This window comes from Macaca mulatta, chromosome 6 (genome assembly GCF_049350105.2).
Source record: "Macaca mulatta isolate MMU2019108-1 chromosome 6, T2T-MMU8v2.0, whole genome shotgun sequence".
In the NCBI taxonomy this organism is placed as follows: Eukaryota; Metazoa; Chordata; class Mammalia; order Primates; family Cercopithecidae; genus Macaca; species Macaca mulatta.
Window position 1 is genome coordinate 69,557,790 of NC_133411.1, and position 16,961 is coordinate 69,574,750.

A 16,961-nucleotide genomic window follows, 5' to 3' on the forward strand; every position below is an offset into this window, starting at 1 on the left:
GCAGCTTTGTTTCCCTACTTAAGCCTCAGCAATGGTGGGTGCCCCTCCCCCAACCTCGCTGCTACATTGCAGTTAGATCTCAGACTGCTGTGCTAGCAATGAGGGAGGCTCCGTGGGTGTGGGACCCTCTGGGCCAGGTGTGGGATATAATCTCCTGGTGTGCCATTTGCTAAGATCCTTGATTAAGCACAGTATTAGGGTGGGAGTTACCTGATTTTCCAGGTGTTGTGTGTCTCAATTTCCTTTGACTAGGAAAAGGAATTCCCTTCCCCCTTGCACTTCCCAGGTGAGGTGATGCCTCGCCCTGCTTCAGCTCTTGCTGGTCGGGCTGCACCCGCGGACCAGCGCCAACTGTCCGATAGGCCCCGGTGAGATGAACCCGGTACCTCAGTTGAAAATGCAGAAATCGCCTGTCTTCTGCATTGCTCACGCTGGGAGCTGGAGGCTGGAGCTGTTCCTATTCGGCCATCTGGGGTGGGCTCCCCCAAAAAATATATATTTTTGGGGTAATTTCCTCTCTGGCTGTATCTTACACAGTATCAGGTAGGACTCTTGGTTACAAACAATAGACCTCAAATCTAGTTAGCTTAAGCAGAAAGGGAATTTGCTGGAAGGTTATCTATCCAGTAGCCTATGGAATTGTCAGAAGGCTGGAGAACCAAACTCAGAAAAGCATCAGGAACGAGGGTCAGGGGGCAGAAGTACAGTGCAGGTCCACACCCCGTACAGTCCCTGAGACCTGCTGCAGGTCCCTCCTCACTGCCTCCTACTCTCCTCTCAGCTCCTCCAGCTTTCCAAGGAGAAATCTCTCTCCTCCTGAAGACTCTCTCTCGTGTCCTGGAATCTTGAGTTCAGGGTGGAGCACTGGTGGCCGGATGAAGGTCAGCAGCCTGCTGTTCTGTTTCTAGGGAGTGACAGGAGGTGTCCTTCCTGGCTCTCCAGACGGGAAGTGGCTTCTGCCAGCGAGGGGTGTAAACACCTCTCTGCAGTGTTAGTAGGGACCAGGTATTCTCAGCGCCTCCAGCAGCCTGGGGGACTCAGCCTCCAGGACTGGAAAAAAGAGGGTGACATTCACATAAATGATTGCTTTTTGATAGGTAAGGAAACTGGGGCTTAAAAAGGATATGTGACTTACAGCAGACTACATTGCCAGCAAACCTGGGCTGTGAGGACTTGAGTCCAGGTCTTCTGAAACACCCGAGGGTTAGTTGGACAAGTATTACTTCCCTCCTCTGGGCTGGTGGCCTATAAGGGGTACCTAGAGCAATCCTCTTGCTGGGACAAAAGCCCTTTCAACAAAGGGGCCTTTGTAACAAGCCTTTCTTTGTTTGGCCACCAGGCTGTTCCCTGGAGTAACTAAAGCCTGTAGTCCTTAGATATAAGGCTGGCTAACACTGCTTGACAGGAAAACAACAATGTGAGTTTGGGTGCCAATGCTAGATTGGAAATGCATGTCTTCCTGCTCCCAGACACTTAGGCATGAACCACATGACTAGATGGTCCTGCCCCTCCTCCCTGGCCACTCTGCATAGAGGAGGACAGCACCCACTGGTCCTACAGGATGGGGACTAGTGGCACTCTCCTGGGCAGTGCCAGGCAAGTAGGCTGGCATGCAGCTTTACTGCTGTGGCCGCGTCTCTGGGACCTGTTGGTGGACATCTGGCTTACTGCTGCTCAGAGGAGAAAGGTCACAGCCTTCCACGGGTCCTTGGATATCAGGCGCTGCCCACCTGCATCTTATCCACAGTGTTCCCCTGGGGTGGGGAGGTACCGCTTTCCTTTGTCTGGGGAGGTGTTCTCCCCTGGACTCCCTTGGGGTCTCAGGATATAGCATTAAAATTGGCTTATGTGTTTAGTCATCTTCTGTGGGACTGTACATTTATGCTAAAGACCCCTCAACTAGAGGAGAAAAGACAAACTTGACTCTACCCAGAACTAGGAAGTTAACCTTTTATGAGAGTTGTACTGCTGGGGACCATGAAGGACACCGGAAATAAACTCTGTCTCTGCTCTCAGAGAACTTCAGGTGTCTCTCAGTGCGGCCACCACTTGAAGGGGAAAAGAGAGAAACTTCTGTTTTTAAAGACAGTGCCCTGGATCAGGGCCTTCACAGGCTGAGAGCTCTGTGGGGGCCTTCACTCACCCTGTCCCCTGCAGACACCCAAGATGCAGCTCATCTGCCAGCGAACAAAGACATTCCACGTATAGGTTAAAGTAGAATTTCAGCATTGGCAGAGTTAACATTCATAAATTCAACAACTTGTGTGTGCCCTCAAGGGCCCGTGGCAGGAGACGAGGTTTAATTGTGTTGAAGCACACATTTCCCTCACATGGGGTGGGTGAGTCACTTCACTACTGAGAACTGGGTACCAGCGTTTCAGCAGTTTTGGGCTCTTGGTTCCTCATCACCAAAGGCAATTTGTGGGGACCTTTATGTTTCAGCAGTATTTGAGAATCTGGGGAGTCATGAGCAGCTCAGGCTGGGTCTCCTGTTACGCGGGAAGTATCTGGTGGGGATGGTGCTGGGGTCTGGGAATCCCCCCTTGCCACGCCACTTCCCCTCAAGCCCACAATCCTCTGGAGCCCTCAGGCTTAGGATCAGGCTCTTTCAGGCTCACCCCACCTGTCAACCAGGGGCGGGTGCACCCGCCCTCAAGATGCACACAGCTGCATTGCCTGCAGAGAATTTAAAACCAATAATAAAATCGACTATGAGTCAGTTTGCTTTTTATTATCCCCACGCCAGTAATTCTAAACAATGTCAGTGATAAAATAATCCTCCCACAAATCTTTTGTTTGTCCACTTTCTAAACAATTGCTGTGGTGACTATTGAATTTTACTTCTATACATTCATATATATCTGTGTGCGTGTGTATACATATGTTCCCATACATATATATGCACATACATATATATGCTTCAAATTAGCACAGTTAATTACTTATCCTTTTACTAATATTATATTCTATGTGAAAGTAACTTAGGAGAACTTCCATTAAGAAAGAATAGTTCAAGATGGTTCGAACTGGCTTCAGGCACAGTGTGTGTCTCCAGCCCCTGTGGTAGTAAGTATGCCTGCATCTAAATAATCGATAAAGGATGATAGCACAGTAATTGCAAAGCCAAGATACAAAACCTGAGTTAATTTAATTCTGTCATTCTGCGCAACCACTTGGAATTTTAATTTGTGTTTGAAGTTTAGTAAATGCAAATTTTAGTTCATACATGAGATATTTGACTGGATTTGAATAATATCCTGAAAATTAAAATTTATTCTGTTTAAATTATTGTTTTAAAGCTAATGAATGAATCATGAGAGTAATAATATTTAATGATTATTACATGATTATCTCTGAAAGTAATTTTGTCCCATAGAGGAGGGTACTAAAAAATGATCAGTTTGGGGAGTCAGATATGTTATCTTGGTCACTGTCCATGGTGATGCAGATGACAGAAATTGTTCCAGTTTATTGAAACAGGAGAGCATTGATAATCAGGTATTAATTGGCCTATGAACATTTTGGAAGTGCTGAACAAGCAGACTCTAGTTGGAGCTTTCAGAAACAATTCCAGTTCCCAGGATGATGCTCTGATATTATTGAGGGAACATCCTTCCCCCACTGTCTGTGGCAGAGCCCACCATTCTGCCATGATCTGAGCCAGCAAAGTAAAGACTTCACGCTGTGCCTTCCATCCCACTGACCTGGCTCTCAGTTGAGGTCTCACGCAAGTGGCTCTTATTGGTGGAACCCAATCCCATGAGGGACTCTACCTGGAAAGGAGGAAGGGAAAGTTAGTTTTTCATTTTCTGGTGTCTACAGTATAGACTGGTTCCCTGAGGAAGTTAGGAATGGAGGCTGAGTCAACTGGCCAACAGCATCCTTCACATCTACCCAACTGAGTTTCTACACTTGACCTTTTGGTCTCTAGATGGGGAAGAAGCTCCCCTGTCTGGCAGCCAGGTTCTGCCTCGTGCTGGCTTCTGGAGAGAATGGCTGTCTCTGTAGTGAATAGTGAAGTGTGTCCAGCCCAGCTATTCTTTTTTTTTTTTTTTTCTTGTCAGGGTCTCACTCTATTGCCCAGTCTGGAGTGCAGTGGTGCAATCTCAGCTCACTGCATCCTTGACCTCCCAGGCTCAAGCGATCCTCCCACCTCAGCCTCCCAAGTAGCTGGCACCACAGGTGCATGCCACCACATCTGGCTATTTTTTTTGGTATTTTTTGTAGAGATGGTGTTTCATCGTATTGCCTAGGCTGGTCTCAAACTTCTGAGCTCAAGCAATCTACCCGCCTTGGTCTCCTAAAGTGCTGGACATTACAAGCATGAGCTTGGACATTACAAGCACCCCACCCAGCCTCAGCTCAGCTATTCTCATGCTGTCTCTTACCATACCCCCACCTTCCCACACCCCGTGGAACTTCTCTGCCTAGGCTCTCCTACTTGGAATCTTCTGGTGGTGCATTGTGAGTAATAGCTCCAAATCTTCTCTCCCTTAGCACACAACCATCTCTTGAGTAAAGGCTGCTTCAAAATCCCCACAACTTTTCATAATGCCACCCCTAAACTCTTCCCCCAACTAAAGTGCATGAATCTTTATCATTATTCTTTAATAGCAACTTTTTTGGGGATTCTTCTCAATACATATTTGCAGACTAAATATAACACTTGTCCTCAAAGAGTTTTCACCATCATTCTCATAACATTAAAAATATTCTAATTTGCATCTATACTTGGGTCCCTAAATCTCAGCCCTCCTGTCCCTTGTAGGGGCAGTGGGTGTTTGTGGTGATGTTGGGATTGTGGAGTAGGTTCCATCCACAATGACTAGGCTAGAGGGTGACCCTTCAGAGAGGGGCAGGATGCAACTTTGGCGTGGAAATGCCAGGTGAGGCCCAGGGAGGTTTGAACCCTAAGTCTGTTCTGTGGCCCAGGACGCAGGGCCCACATCAAAGACTGAAGCTCTGCTTACAAGGTAGGAGGAAAGAACATGCAATGACCTGAAACTGAAGAGGTTGGATTTCTTTCTGTCACAGGCTCTTAATAGCTGCATGACCATAGACCAGTCACTTCACCTCTCTAGGGAAGAAGGTTACTTCCAATGAAGATGGTGATTTACTTCTGAAGTAGTGGGACTAGGAAAAGAGGTGGCACATAAGGAAGGAGGAAGCAGGGTTTATGACACTGGGTATCTCCCTCCGGCTGCCTCTGGAGGAAAGACCTGAAACAGCACAGATTCCCCGCATGGCAGGCTATGCCTTGCTCTACCCCACCCTGCCCTCCGCCACCATCAGGACACTCAGAAGGAAATACATCCAGAATCCTGAGCTCCAATGTGGAGCGAAACCAAGGATGGAAGTGGGCCTGGCAATATCTGGGCTAGAAGTCACATTTCCTCATTTCCTTTTGAACATGAAACCCTTTTCCTGAAAGGGTTTGTTCTCTTCAAAGCACAGTTTCCTAGTGTCTGTCGTGCAGGGACACTTTCGCGTGCACACACACACACGCACACACACATGCTCGTATCCATAAAATTGATTTAATTTCTTCCTGGGTTCTCATTTACCAAAATAACAAACCAACTAGGAAGTCTTTCCAAAGGAGGACATGGTCAAGATCAGACTCTTCTCTAAAGATACAGCTAATTCCAGCCAGCACATTAAGATTCTGAAGTTAAGAGTGCATTGTGAAATGTAAATCGATGTGACATTGTCAAACAAAATGACCTGTGGGCTTGGGAGGTTGGTGCTTGTAGGAAGAGGCCGAAGTGTGCATCTTAATCTTGATTTCCTTTGGGAATATTTCCTTTACTGTGTTCCTGACTCTGATTATGTTCTTGTGCAATCAAAACAGCTCTAGTCTCCAGGGCTGGACAGTTCTTTTTTCTTTCTTTCTTTTCTATTCTTTCTTTCTTTCTCTCTCTCTCTCTTTTTCCCCACAGGACAAATTGTTGTTGTTTTGATCAATGACAACTGTTTGATTTTTTATTTTTTAGCTGTAAGTATGTACATGTGCACAAAATCCCATCCTATTAGGAAGAAAAGGAATGGATTTAAAGTCCTGCATGTCGTATAAATTATTTAATGCACAGGGGCCTTAGAAAACCAAAGTTCAGTGTTCAGGGGTTGACCTCAAAATGGCATGAACAATTCAATAAGCAAGCACCAGGTTTCTTCATTTATATCTATAATCACAGGATATGATGAAGCCTTTAGCTTTAGGAAAATTTCAGTTGGGATTTGTATTTAACAGCAAGCTTATCTTTGGTTTGGCTTTAAATGGATAGTAGGGACTGTGTAAGCCAGGTAGTAAGAGAAGCTCTGAATTACAGTAAAAGGTATGTCTCTCCCAGCTCTTCTTCCCTGTCTATAACATCATTTGGAAACTTCTCTTCTGCACAGTGTCACAGCCATTTTTTGGGTCTTGAACCACAGCCTAGTATTCAGAGTATCCATCCGTCTCCATATCTGGACTTCACTCCGACACTCCCTAAGCTCTCTTTCAATTTCTTTAGCTATGTACTTCAGTGAACTGCAAACAAACAGATCATTTTCCTGATGGTGATAAGGTGGTAATAGACTTTACTTCATTGCCTGGTGCCCTTCAGATATGCTTCCTACAAAACTCCTCAGCAGAACAAATACAGTTACTGAATTTGGTTACTGGTACACAATGAAATAACAGTGAAATAACATAGTTACATGGTTATAATATAGTTAAATCATGCAGCAAGTTGCACACAATAGAAAATGCAGTTAGGCAGAGAGAATGAAATTAAGGGTTAGAGGTAAAAGAGAGGATGTATCTTTAGATGTGATTTGAAATGAAAAGCAGACACCCCAGAAAGGACAAAGATGTCACCAGATGATGCCTGAAGAAGCCGCTTCTCTTGTCAACTAAAGCAAGACTGGGTAAGGACAGTGGGAAGGGCATGTTCAATTGGCTGTATAGCTGATCTTGCATAGCCCTCCTTTCCCCTCCACTGTGATCATACTGATTTAGTCCTTATTACCTCTTTCCTGGCCTTTACATTTGCTAAATAGCTGATCTTCCAGTTCTCTTCTGATTTATCCCACAAAGTACTGCCAAATCAATTGTCCTTTAACACCACTCTGATTATATCATTCTTCTCTCCCGAATCCTTCAAAGCTTCTCATTACTTACTGAAGTAGAGTAAGTAGCACTTTCTTAGCTTGGCATTCAAGGCTCTTTCTTCTAGCTGTACTTCTCAGAGTGAACCAACACATCAGCATCACCCGGGAACTTGTTTAAAGTTGCAGAATCCCAGGCCCCATCTCAGACCCATTGAATAAGAATCTGCATTTTATCAAGATCCTCAGGTGATTCATATGCACAGAAAGCTTGAGAAGTGCTGTAGCCAGACTAAAATACGTAATATTTTCTTTCCTATTTCTGGTTTTTCCCTATGCTACTATATCCACTTTTACTTCGTCTTTGCCTATCCACACACGGGGCCCTTTTATGATCATCTCATATATTATCTCCTCCACAGAACCTTTCCCCATTATCTCATGGACCAGGCAGACTAATCTTCAGAATGCCTACTCTGCCCTTTATAAATTGAACTTCCCCTTGATGAAAGGGTAGTTTTATTATATCCCTTCACTTGGTCCTTTAAGCTATAGGGAGTTGGTCCATGTTGGATAATCAACATTAGAGCAGTTCAGCTAGTGGCCACCCAGTAACCCAGAATGTGGTCACATGAAATGTGAGTAGTGACAATAAAATTCTCTCTCCATTTTAGAATTTAAATAAAGCAGCGATTACTAACACTAAACACCAGGAGATAGAATGAAGGTCATGAGAGGTCACGTGCAAACTACGGTTATGAGGAAACAGAAACTTTGAGTAGCCAAGTTGTTAAAGGCAGGAGGATGGAGCAAACATGTGGACATGGTAGACATGCCATGAGAGAAAGACAGAGGAGATCGAGAGAAAAATGGGTTCCCAGATCTGTCCAAGTTCATGACGACTTTTGTCTACCAGGTCATAGGTTCTTATAGTAACATCTTCTAATCTACATTACTTGAGAAAAACTGAGTAAGTGTCCATTACTGGCAACCAAGATACCCTAGTTTAGATCCCCAGGTGGAGCTGGCTCCATCCCTAGCCTTCTCTTTGAGACTGTGGTCCTCATTCTTGTTGACTGTTTCCCCGGCTTACATTATAACACCTGTGATGCTATAAACACCAGATACTAACAAATAGTAGTAAGATTGTGTCTTCTCATTTTTTGAGCACTAGCAAGGTACAGGCTTAAAAATAAGCATAAGATTGATTCAAATTGAATTATAGGGAAGCAAAGCATTAAAGTAAAGGGAGGTGACAGGACTTATCATTAATAAGGGCAACTGAACCGTGGAGTGGTCAGCATTTTTTTGAAATCTCTGGTGCATTGTACCAATCAAGCCAAAGAGCCACAATCTAGTGTGTATTTTTAATGCAAGCTGTTCAATGTTGTAGCAGCAAAATTAATGATACCCATCTCTCAGAAACCTGATCTCAGCTGATGCTATTTTATCAGGAAAATAATTTCTTATAGTTAGTTGGATGTACCAAACACATGTTTCCAGCTGGTCAGCAATCTTCCTTCTTAACCTTTAATCTGCTCCAGGCTGTTCCTACAGATTACCAGACAAATGATGTTCTGAGAATTATGGGTCTCTGCAGGTTGAAGGAGGCAGCTTCATTGTTACTCTCTGGAGGGTTGCCTCCCACTGAAGGTCAGTGTGGGTCTCTGCTTGTGTGGGCATGGTGGTATATGCAGGGGAGCCATGTGCACTAAGGGAAATGGTTTTGTGTATGCATGCTTTTCTTTTAGTGTGGGTTATCAAGCTGAATCTTGAAAGTGTCATTATACTTGTTCAGAAGGGAGGCAGAGAGAGGGCCCTAATTTTACAAGTACGTGGGGATTTCTTTCCCCTCTCTTAATTCTCTCTTGAAGAACACCACCCTCCAAATCCGGAGGTTTCATCTGCTTTTAAGCTGGAAGCTTCTTCTTTAATGGCTTTGTGACTCACAGGGCTCGGGTGATGGTTGCTTTTTCTGTGTATAGAACTATAATCCTTCTCAATTATCAAAGACATAAATTACTATTATTTCCTTACCAGATCGAACATCTTGCTTAAATATGTGAAAGAAAAATTGTTGGTTGTCTGGTGAATTTTCCTCTTGGAAAAACTGCCTATTCTTAATCTACAAGTTCAATGAAAGTTCAAAAGTTTATCAGTGCAAACTCTATATTCTAATAATTCATCAACCAGCTTCTGCATCCACATCAGTAGACTCCAGGTTGAGACGTTTTTGTCTTTTCTCCCATGTAAAAGTAATCAAACAGCACATTTCCTGGGCATATCACAAATACCTATTGATCATAATCAGAGCACAGATGGTATGAGAGAGCTTGGCTGACACACAGACCCTGATGTCAATCACAGGAACAAATTGATTTTGACTGCCTGGTCACGATTCTTCTACCCCAGCAGAATTCCATTCAGTGCTGTGTTTGGAGAATTTTGAGCAGACAGCATTTCTGAAGGGGTGTCATAGTCCAAAGTTAATGTAGAGGTAAACTTGATTATGCCAAAATGGTGATTTTAATGTACTTCATACTTACCTTTACCACAAGAAGGTCAATATCTTTCTCCTGTGTTGAAAGAGTCTCATCAATTTAAAATGTATCCTGATTTATGTCTGCTAATTAGTGGAAAGGAAAATACCGATTTGCATTCTTTCATGACAGTATGCAGTGCCATTGCTACTTTTCTCCAACTGGATTTGTTTTCTTACTCAGTTTTTAAAACTTAATTATTTTGTTTTTTAAAGATGCCAAATTGATGTTTATTCCTAAATTTTACAAATTATTCTCTTTAAAATTTCAAAACAAATGAAACTTTTACCAAATTTGTAGTTCACTTGCACTCCATGGGTCTAGATCCCTCATTTAATTTTCTTCCCATTCCTACACTTCTTATGCTAAGCAATACTTATTTTATATTATAAGATTTCTTAAAAAAAAAAACAAACCCCTGATTATTTTCTGCCCAGAAGTAACCCCTTTCCAGCCTCTTTACCTGGTGCATATTATTTTTTCCTTACTTCCTTCCCTGACTCCCCACCTCCCTCCTTCCCTCCCTCCCTCCCTCCCTCCCTCCCTCCCTCCCTCCCTCCTTCCTTCCTTCCTTCCTTCCTTCCTTCCTTCCTTCCTTCCTTCCTTCCTTCCTTCCTTCCTTCCTTTCTTCCTCCCTCCCTCCCTCCCTCTCCCTCCTACCCTTCGTGGGGTTATCCCTGCTGCAGGGATCCCTGCCATCTCTACATGGGAGCTCTGTGCAGGCAGGTGATCTATATGTAAATTATGTTAAGTAAAACCTAATAATTTTCATTAAAATTATTAAAGCACTTATGCTATCAGTCTTTCCCTTATGACCTGAGCATAGATATGTATGCTGGAGAATAACGCAGAAAGAGAGGGCCAATACCCCCCAACACCGTTGTAAAATCCTCTGTGAGAGTCAGATAAGAAGGCACCTTCTTTGATACCATCCATTACTGTCCATTACTTTACTGCTTCATACATCAAGACTGCCAGGACAAGTTCAATAGGGAATGAGTCTGACTCTATCAGGGAAGGGGTTTGGAATTTGAATGAAGAATGGCTTGGAGACCAGCCTGTTATGTCCTTATTCCCAGCTCCAGCCCCAGGCATGTTTCCCACCTGGTCATTCTTTCTTGTCATTTAGCGATCCTACACATTTTCTCTCGAATTGCTTCCTACCTATGGCGTCTCACTGATATGGAGAGGGGAGCTAGGCAATGATGCATTCATGTTACTTGTCTTTAAACACCTAAGCCTGTTCTACAGCCATCACTGATTGAACCAAAAGTGAATGTTTCTCTCAAGGGGAACCAATCCATAGACTGGTCTAATCCAACTAAATGCCTCATCTCCAGAATTCAAGTCCAGAGATACACAACCTGTAATCAGATACTATTGGGTGCTTGGAAGCAAAGGCATATTGGTCCTGGGGGAATCAAAGGTCACCCAGGCCTGGGTCAGTCATTTTCAGCCATGTGTACTCTAATGAGTCAGTCAGTGGAGAAAGCTTGTCCATGAAGACAAGAAAGAGATCAAAGCTGGCAAAGAGATGAGAGATCTCAGGCCCATATCAGGAACAGAAGAGTAACCCTGGCTCTGGGGTTTGCAGTATCAGACTTGTCAGAATTCCTGTGGCCCAGCTCCCCTAGCTCTTGTCCTGGAATGCTCTTACGCTTGCCTGCAGTGCTTTTGAATTGGTCCTTGCTTTTCTTAAACTGGCTTGAATGAGTTTCTGTTCTTCATAACCAAATACGCTTTGTCTAGAAAGTCTCCTGTTAGAGAGATTCAGATGGAGAATTTTAGTCTCCTTCATTGCCCTAGTTCAGTGCCTGGGAACTCTAGGAGATCATGTGTTCTCTTCCATCCAGCTGAGTGCAATTTCACAAGACAGACTATGCTGGGAGAAGAACATATTATTCTTTAAGTGTTCAAATCTCTCAACTTCACCTTTAAAGTCCTTGACACTCATCCTCCACCTCTCGCTCTGATGATTGTCCTGCTGTGGCTCTGACCACTCACTTAAACCATCTGCCTTATTAATTGTTCACTCTGGTAGACGAAAGATGGCAAAACTTTTTTTTTTTTTTTGGCTATTTTTCCCATTGAGAGATGGAGTCTAATTCCCATTCCCTTGAATATAGGCTGGCCTTCAAGACCTGCTTAAACATCAGAATGTGGTAGACATGATGTTTGGGTCTTCTAAGGCTAAGTCATAGGAAACCTTGCCGCTTTTGCCTGTGTCTCTGGAAACAATCTCTTGGAACCCTAAGCTGCCTTGTAAGAAATCGTGCTACCCTGAGGTTGCCATACTGTGAGAAGTCCTAGACATGGGGCAGATAATAGGGAGTGAGGAAGGTGGGGAGGGAGTGGGGCGAGAGAGAGAGAGAGAGAGAGAGAGACCACAGACTCCAAGCACCAAACTTATGAGTGAAGAAGCAATGTTAGAAATGGACCCTAGTGCCATGTAGAGCAGAGATAAGCCACCCAGCTGAGCCTTTCCTGAATGACTGCAACACAAAAATTGTGAGCAAGATATAATTTTTGTTTAATCCACTTAGTTTTGAGGTAGTTTGTCACACACCAACAAAGAACCAGAATATTCCTAGTCATCTCAGAGGTATTTCAGTCTCATTCCATTTCCATATAGCATTCTGTAGCCCAAGGACACCCTCTTCCTTCTTATCATCTCTAAATCTTTTGATGATCAGGACAAGAATATCCCTTTCTGATAGGCTTTTCTGATTTCTCCTCTCTTCTGCAGTGTGTTTGGCCAAAGCTACTCTTGGAACCCTTAGCTTGGGCAATCTTGTGTGCCTCTTTGATATGTTTTAGACTGTTGTGTCCCAAATCCCCAAGGGCAGAGCCTATTTCCTACTCTTTTTTTTTTAATCCCTCTACATTTTGGCAGAGCCCTGAATACAAACAATTCAATCTGTGTTAAGACTCCTAAATACTCTTGTCTTGAGGCTAAATAGCCCTAATCTCTTTAATCCAAATTTATATTGGCACTAATCAAAGGCTTGTCTGTCCAATTACACATTTTCAATTAGGTATTTAGATTAAATTAGGTAAATTGAGGTAGCTTTTACTTTTTATTCTCAGATTACATATAGACTTTAAATATTTGGGGTGGGTGGGAAAAAACCCCAAGGAGAACAGAAAGAAATTCCCATGTAATGGGATAAACAATGGGCAGAATTAAATGACATGCTGTAGGTCTGTTTGCTTGTCAACACATGCCTGCATCATTTATGGGAGGTCAGGGTCAAACTCTACATTTATAGTTTTGTTCTAGCTAGGGTGAGTGTCTTTTAACCGCTTCACCTCTTTCTGAAACCTGTTTTGTTTGGACTTCTCCCAGCCCACCACAATGAACTTTCCCATGTTCTCAGGACTTTTTTTTTTTTTTCATTTTCATTTTCATTTCCATATACCCCTTGGCTTCTCTTTCATATGTAACATTCTTCTTTGCAGTGTTCAGAAAACTCATTAGCTTCCAACCTTCTCAATTAGGCAGAACAAACATGCATTACTCCAAATTGCCCCACACTGCAGTAGAGACAGAGTTCAAGCAGAATGTTGGCCCACCACCCAAGGATTTGACCACTGAAGTTTACTTCCCTTCAATCAAATTTAGATCAGATCTTCCTGTAGTTTTCTGTGTAGGTAATGAAGCTCTTATCTTCAGTTCTCAAAGGATCACTGTTTCCTTTTCTGTATATATTTGTTTGTTTTACTCATGGTGAGTACTTACCTATTATTGTATGTGTATCATTCATTTGTGGAATCATCTGCTGTCAGATTTTCCCATTTTTCTTAACCTAACAATCACAAAATCAGCCACATATCTGATAGCAGAAGAACCACATTGAGATGCAGAGATCTTTTTAAATGGTGCAAAAGAGAAGGGACACGTTTAAAATGCTCTCCTTCTTAAATGATTCTGTTTAAAAAACTGTGAAGTTATTGCACTCCTCCTTAGAAATTACAACTGTACAAATTCTAACTTTTCCCAGTGCTCAGGCACACGAGAGACAGGGAACATTCACCACATTCTATTCGTGTTCATAGGTCGTGACTAAGATAAATAGATTTTAGAGAAACATTGATGTGGGTGTGCTCCAAGTGGGAGGAATTTCATGTTCCAGTCTCCCTGCTGAATACCTAGAATATTAGAGGCTTTGTGAAGTTTGTGCTTGACTCCTTTTAAAGGAGGATATGACTGAGGTCATAGTGCGATAAATCTCTGACATGACTGTGTGAAGGAATATGGATCTAAGCAGAGAGAAGCAAAACAAGCTGAAGTGAAAAGCTCGAATGCATGAGGACATTCTTACAAGTAAGAGGCAATTGAGGGGATGAGTAGTACCTTTTACAGAGGAGGTGGCTAAGAATTCACATTTCAAGCAGGAATGCCCTGAGCCTTCTCTTTCTCACCTGTTGTCAGTTATACCACCACACAGGGACATACACAGAGAGCTGATTTATTCTTAATATCCAATCTGTTGCCAACTGTTCACTCCTCTTCATCAGAATGCTCACTTATGACATAGTCTTCAGTTCCTTAGCAACAAACTGTCATGTCACCCTGGTGAAATTCTGGTCAGCTGAGAGGAAAACGAAATGCTGAATGGTGATGGAGAAAATCTTTATTTTAATCACAAATGTGTATGTATAAGAGCTGAAAAGACAATAGGAAAAGGCAGGTCAAGGAAGCTACATTTGAACAAGTGTTTTTGATTAAGGTTTATGTGGGCACAGAAGTCCCCTTTAAGTTCTTTTTATTGAATAATTTCCCTTTGATCCTTGAGTAACTAAAAGAAAACCCAGCACTTGACATTAACCTGGGACTCAGAGCCCCGTGGTGGGATTCCTTTGCCTGCCTGCTCCAGCACAAAACAGCCCTGCCCAGCACCGTGGGAGCACATTCATCTTTATTTACCAACCGGGCTTTTCCTCTTCCCCCCTCTCCTGGGTGAGAATGGAGGACAGTCAGCTGAAGCAGTCATTCTATGTGTACTTTTTCTTTACTTGCGATCAACTTCAAAAGAGGCTGGTCAGGAGACACCAATGACAATGTAAGAAAATGAAGATTGTCCCAGGAAGTATGGCCGCAGAAAAAGAGCAGAGATGACCAGACATGGGAGGTGTTGAGAATTCTATCTTTTCTCCCTTTCTTAATTGTTAGGAATGATATAAAAATCTTTTCTTTATTTTTGGCTTTGTGGATAAAACCAAATCATTGAAATGAGAACATAATTAAAAGGGAAAAATGCAGAATTCTTTTTTAAAAAAGATAGATGAAGGGACAGAAAGGAAAGAAAAAAGAGACAGAACCCAAGCAAACAAACATTATTTAAACAACTTGGAGCATGCTTTTTTAAAAAACACAAAAAGCAAAAAACAAAAAAACAAAACCGTATCAGTGCCATTTACCTGAATTCTCAGTTTCTGTATTTAAATGTCTGATCAGTCATTCAGTTCCAATACAGACATGATGTTTGAAGGCCACTGTGTAATGGTTTTACCCTGGTTCAGATTATTTGCGATCCAGGGGGAAAATGTGCATTCTGTGCAAAAGCAAATAGGAAACATATCTGAGCACAAATCAAAAGAATGATTACCACACTCATGCTCTGTACCCATTACGGGGTCCCCAAGGCTCTCATTCTGTTTGTCTTGGCACTTTTTCTTCAGCTGCTTTGGTTGGACTGGGTGGGAAAAACAACAACAACCCACAAAACCCTAGGCAGAGAACAAGGCTGGTGGAAATGGGTAACATGAAAAGATGTGACATCCTTCAAGGGCTTGGCACTTCAGACTTCACTGTGGGGGAAGCTGCTTGGGGAGACCTCCTCGGGCTCCCACAGAGGTCGTTGCTGAGTTTGTGACAGGAAGTGCCTGACCATTAGTGGGAGGGGCAACCCTGCTCTCATTTCAATCTCTAGCAAGCTCTCACTCAGTGGGTAATGAAAAATGGCATTTGCACAAAGTGGAGAGAAAAAGCATTGTTTCTATAGCATATTATACTTTCCACTGCTCAGGGGACAACATTTCATAACCTATAAGAAGAATTATCTATATAACTTACTGTGCATGGCAAAAAAGTTGCAATGTGGCTTTAAAAGAGCTGTCTCCAACTGCAAAACACACTCTATCTCTCCCACTCCCCTCTGAGAGAATAGCCTGTGTTTATAAGCAAATCCACTCAACCCCTTAATGATGACCTAGAATAAACATCTGACATACACTAGCTTTCAAGCTCTTCTGTGTTTAGGCATGAATTGTTCATTTCTATGCCTGTTGTATCCAGCCTGAAGGAAAGACAAATGATACAAGGGATGATTTACATTATCAGTGGAGACAGAGGTTATGTCTGTGTTTATCTGATCCTCTTTTATTGTGTAACTAACAGTGAGATATCTAGCCTTCTGCACAATGACCATTCAATTTGAGCCACCCACCCTATGTCCATGTTGACTTCAATTTTAAAATATATTAAAAAGACAAGCCCTTGTATAGTAACACAAGGTTTATTTGGTTCAGGCAGGCATGTAGGAAAGGTATGGATTTCTCATTTAGTGTTAGGCTTCCTCCGCACTTACCTTTCCATAAAGCCTGCAAGAGTATTGCCACTGGGGCTTTCCTCTCTAATTGCACTAGGAGAATTGGTACTCCACTTTACAAGGATGATGTGGATTCCCAGCTCTTGTTGATCCTGTACTCTTAGTAGAGCATGGGAAACTTGGAACAAATTTACCTAGCATCAGAAAAGACCACAGGAAGTATGCATGAGCCTGGAGAACAGGTAAGCTTGCTTTTCCTTGAAGAAAAATCCAGTCATTTCAAAAACTGTCAGTCTGGCTTGGAAGATAATTTCATGAAACCAACCATAGGCCTTCAGGGCAACCTATACCACAATTGAACATAGTGTCCCAAGGTGGTATTCACTAAATATCCCCTTTGGGGCAAACTACCCATTCTTATGTAGTAGGAATTGATTTCTAAAGGGAAAAAATGCTTTTAAACTCTCTAGGATCTGTCTAGTCATGGGGGTGCCAATCTTTGTTGTTTTATTTTTTTATTTTTCATTTTTTTATTATACTTTAAATTCTAGGGCACATGTGCATAATGTGCAGGTTTGTTACATATGTATACTTGTGCCATGTTGGTGTGCTGCACCCATCAACTCGTCAGCACCCATCAACTCGTCATTTACATCAGGTATAACTCCCAATGCTATCCCTCCACCCTCCTCCCACCCCACAATAGGCCCCAGTGTGTGATGTTCCCCTTCCAGAGTCCAAGTGATCTCTTTGTTCAATTCCCACCTATGAGTGAGAACAT

At 42.7% G+C, this 16,961-nt stretch overlaps 1 protein-coding gene across 1 annotated transcript in view; it reads left to right on the forward strand.

Moving 5' to 3' along the window:
* The first annotated feature begins 1,610 nt into the window (after nucleotides 1–1,610).
* The window catches only part of LINC03122 (long intergenic non-protein coding RNA 3122), a 32,080-nt gene continuing 16,729 nt past the window's right edge, over nucleotides 1,611–16,961 (forward strand). The window contains exons 1-3 of the mRNA XM_015140057.3: nucleotides 1,611–1,767; nucleotides 2,017–2,202; nucleotides 13,089–13,276. Of these exons, the coding sequence (XP_014995543.3) occupies nucleotides 1,611–1,767; nucleotides 2,017–2,202; nucleotides 13,089–13,276 (531 nt within the window). The remainder of the gene's footprint in view (nucleotides 1,768–2,016; nucleotides 2,203–13,088; nucleotides 13,277–16,961) is intronic.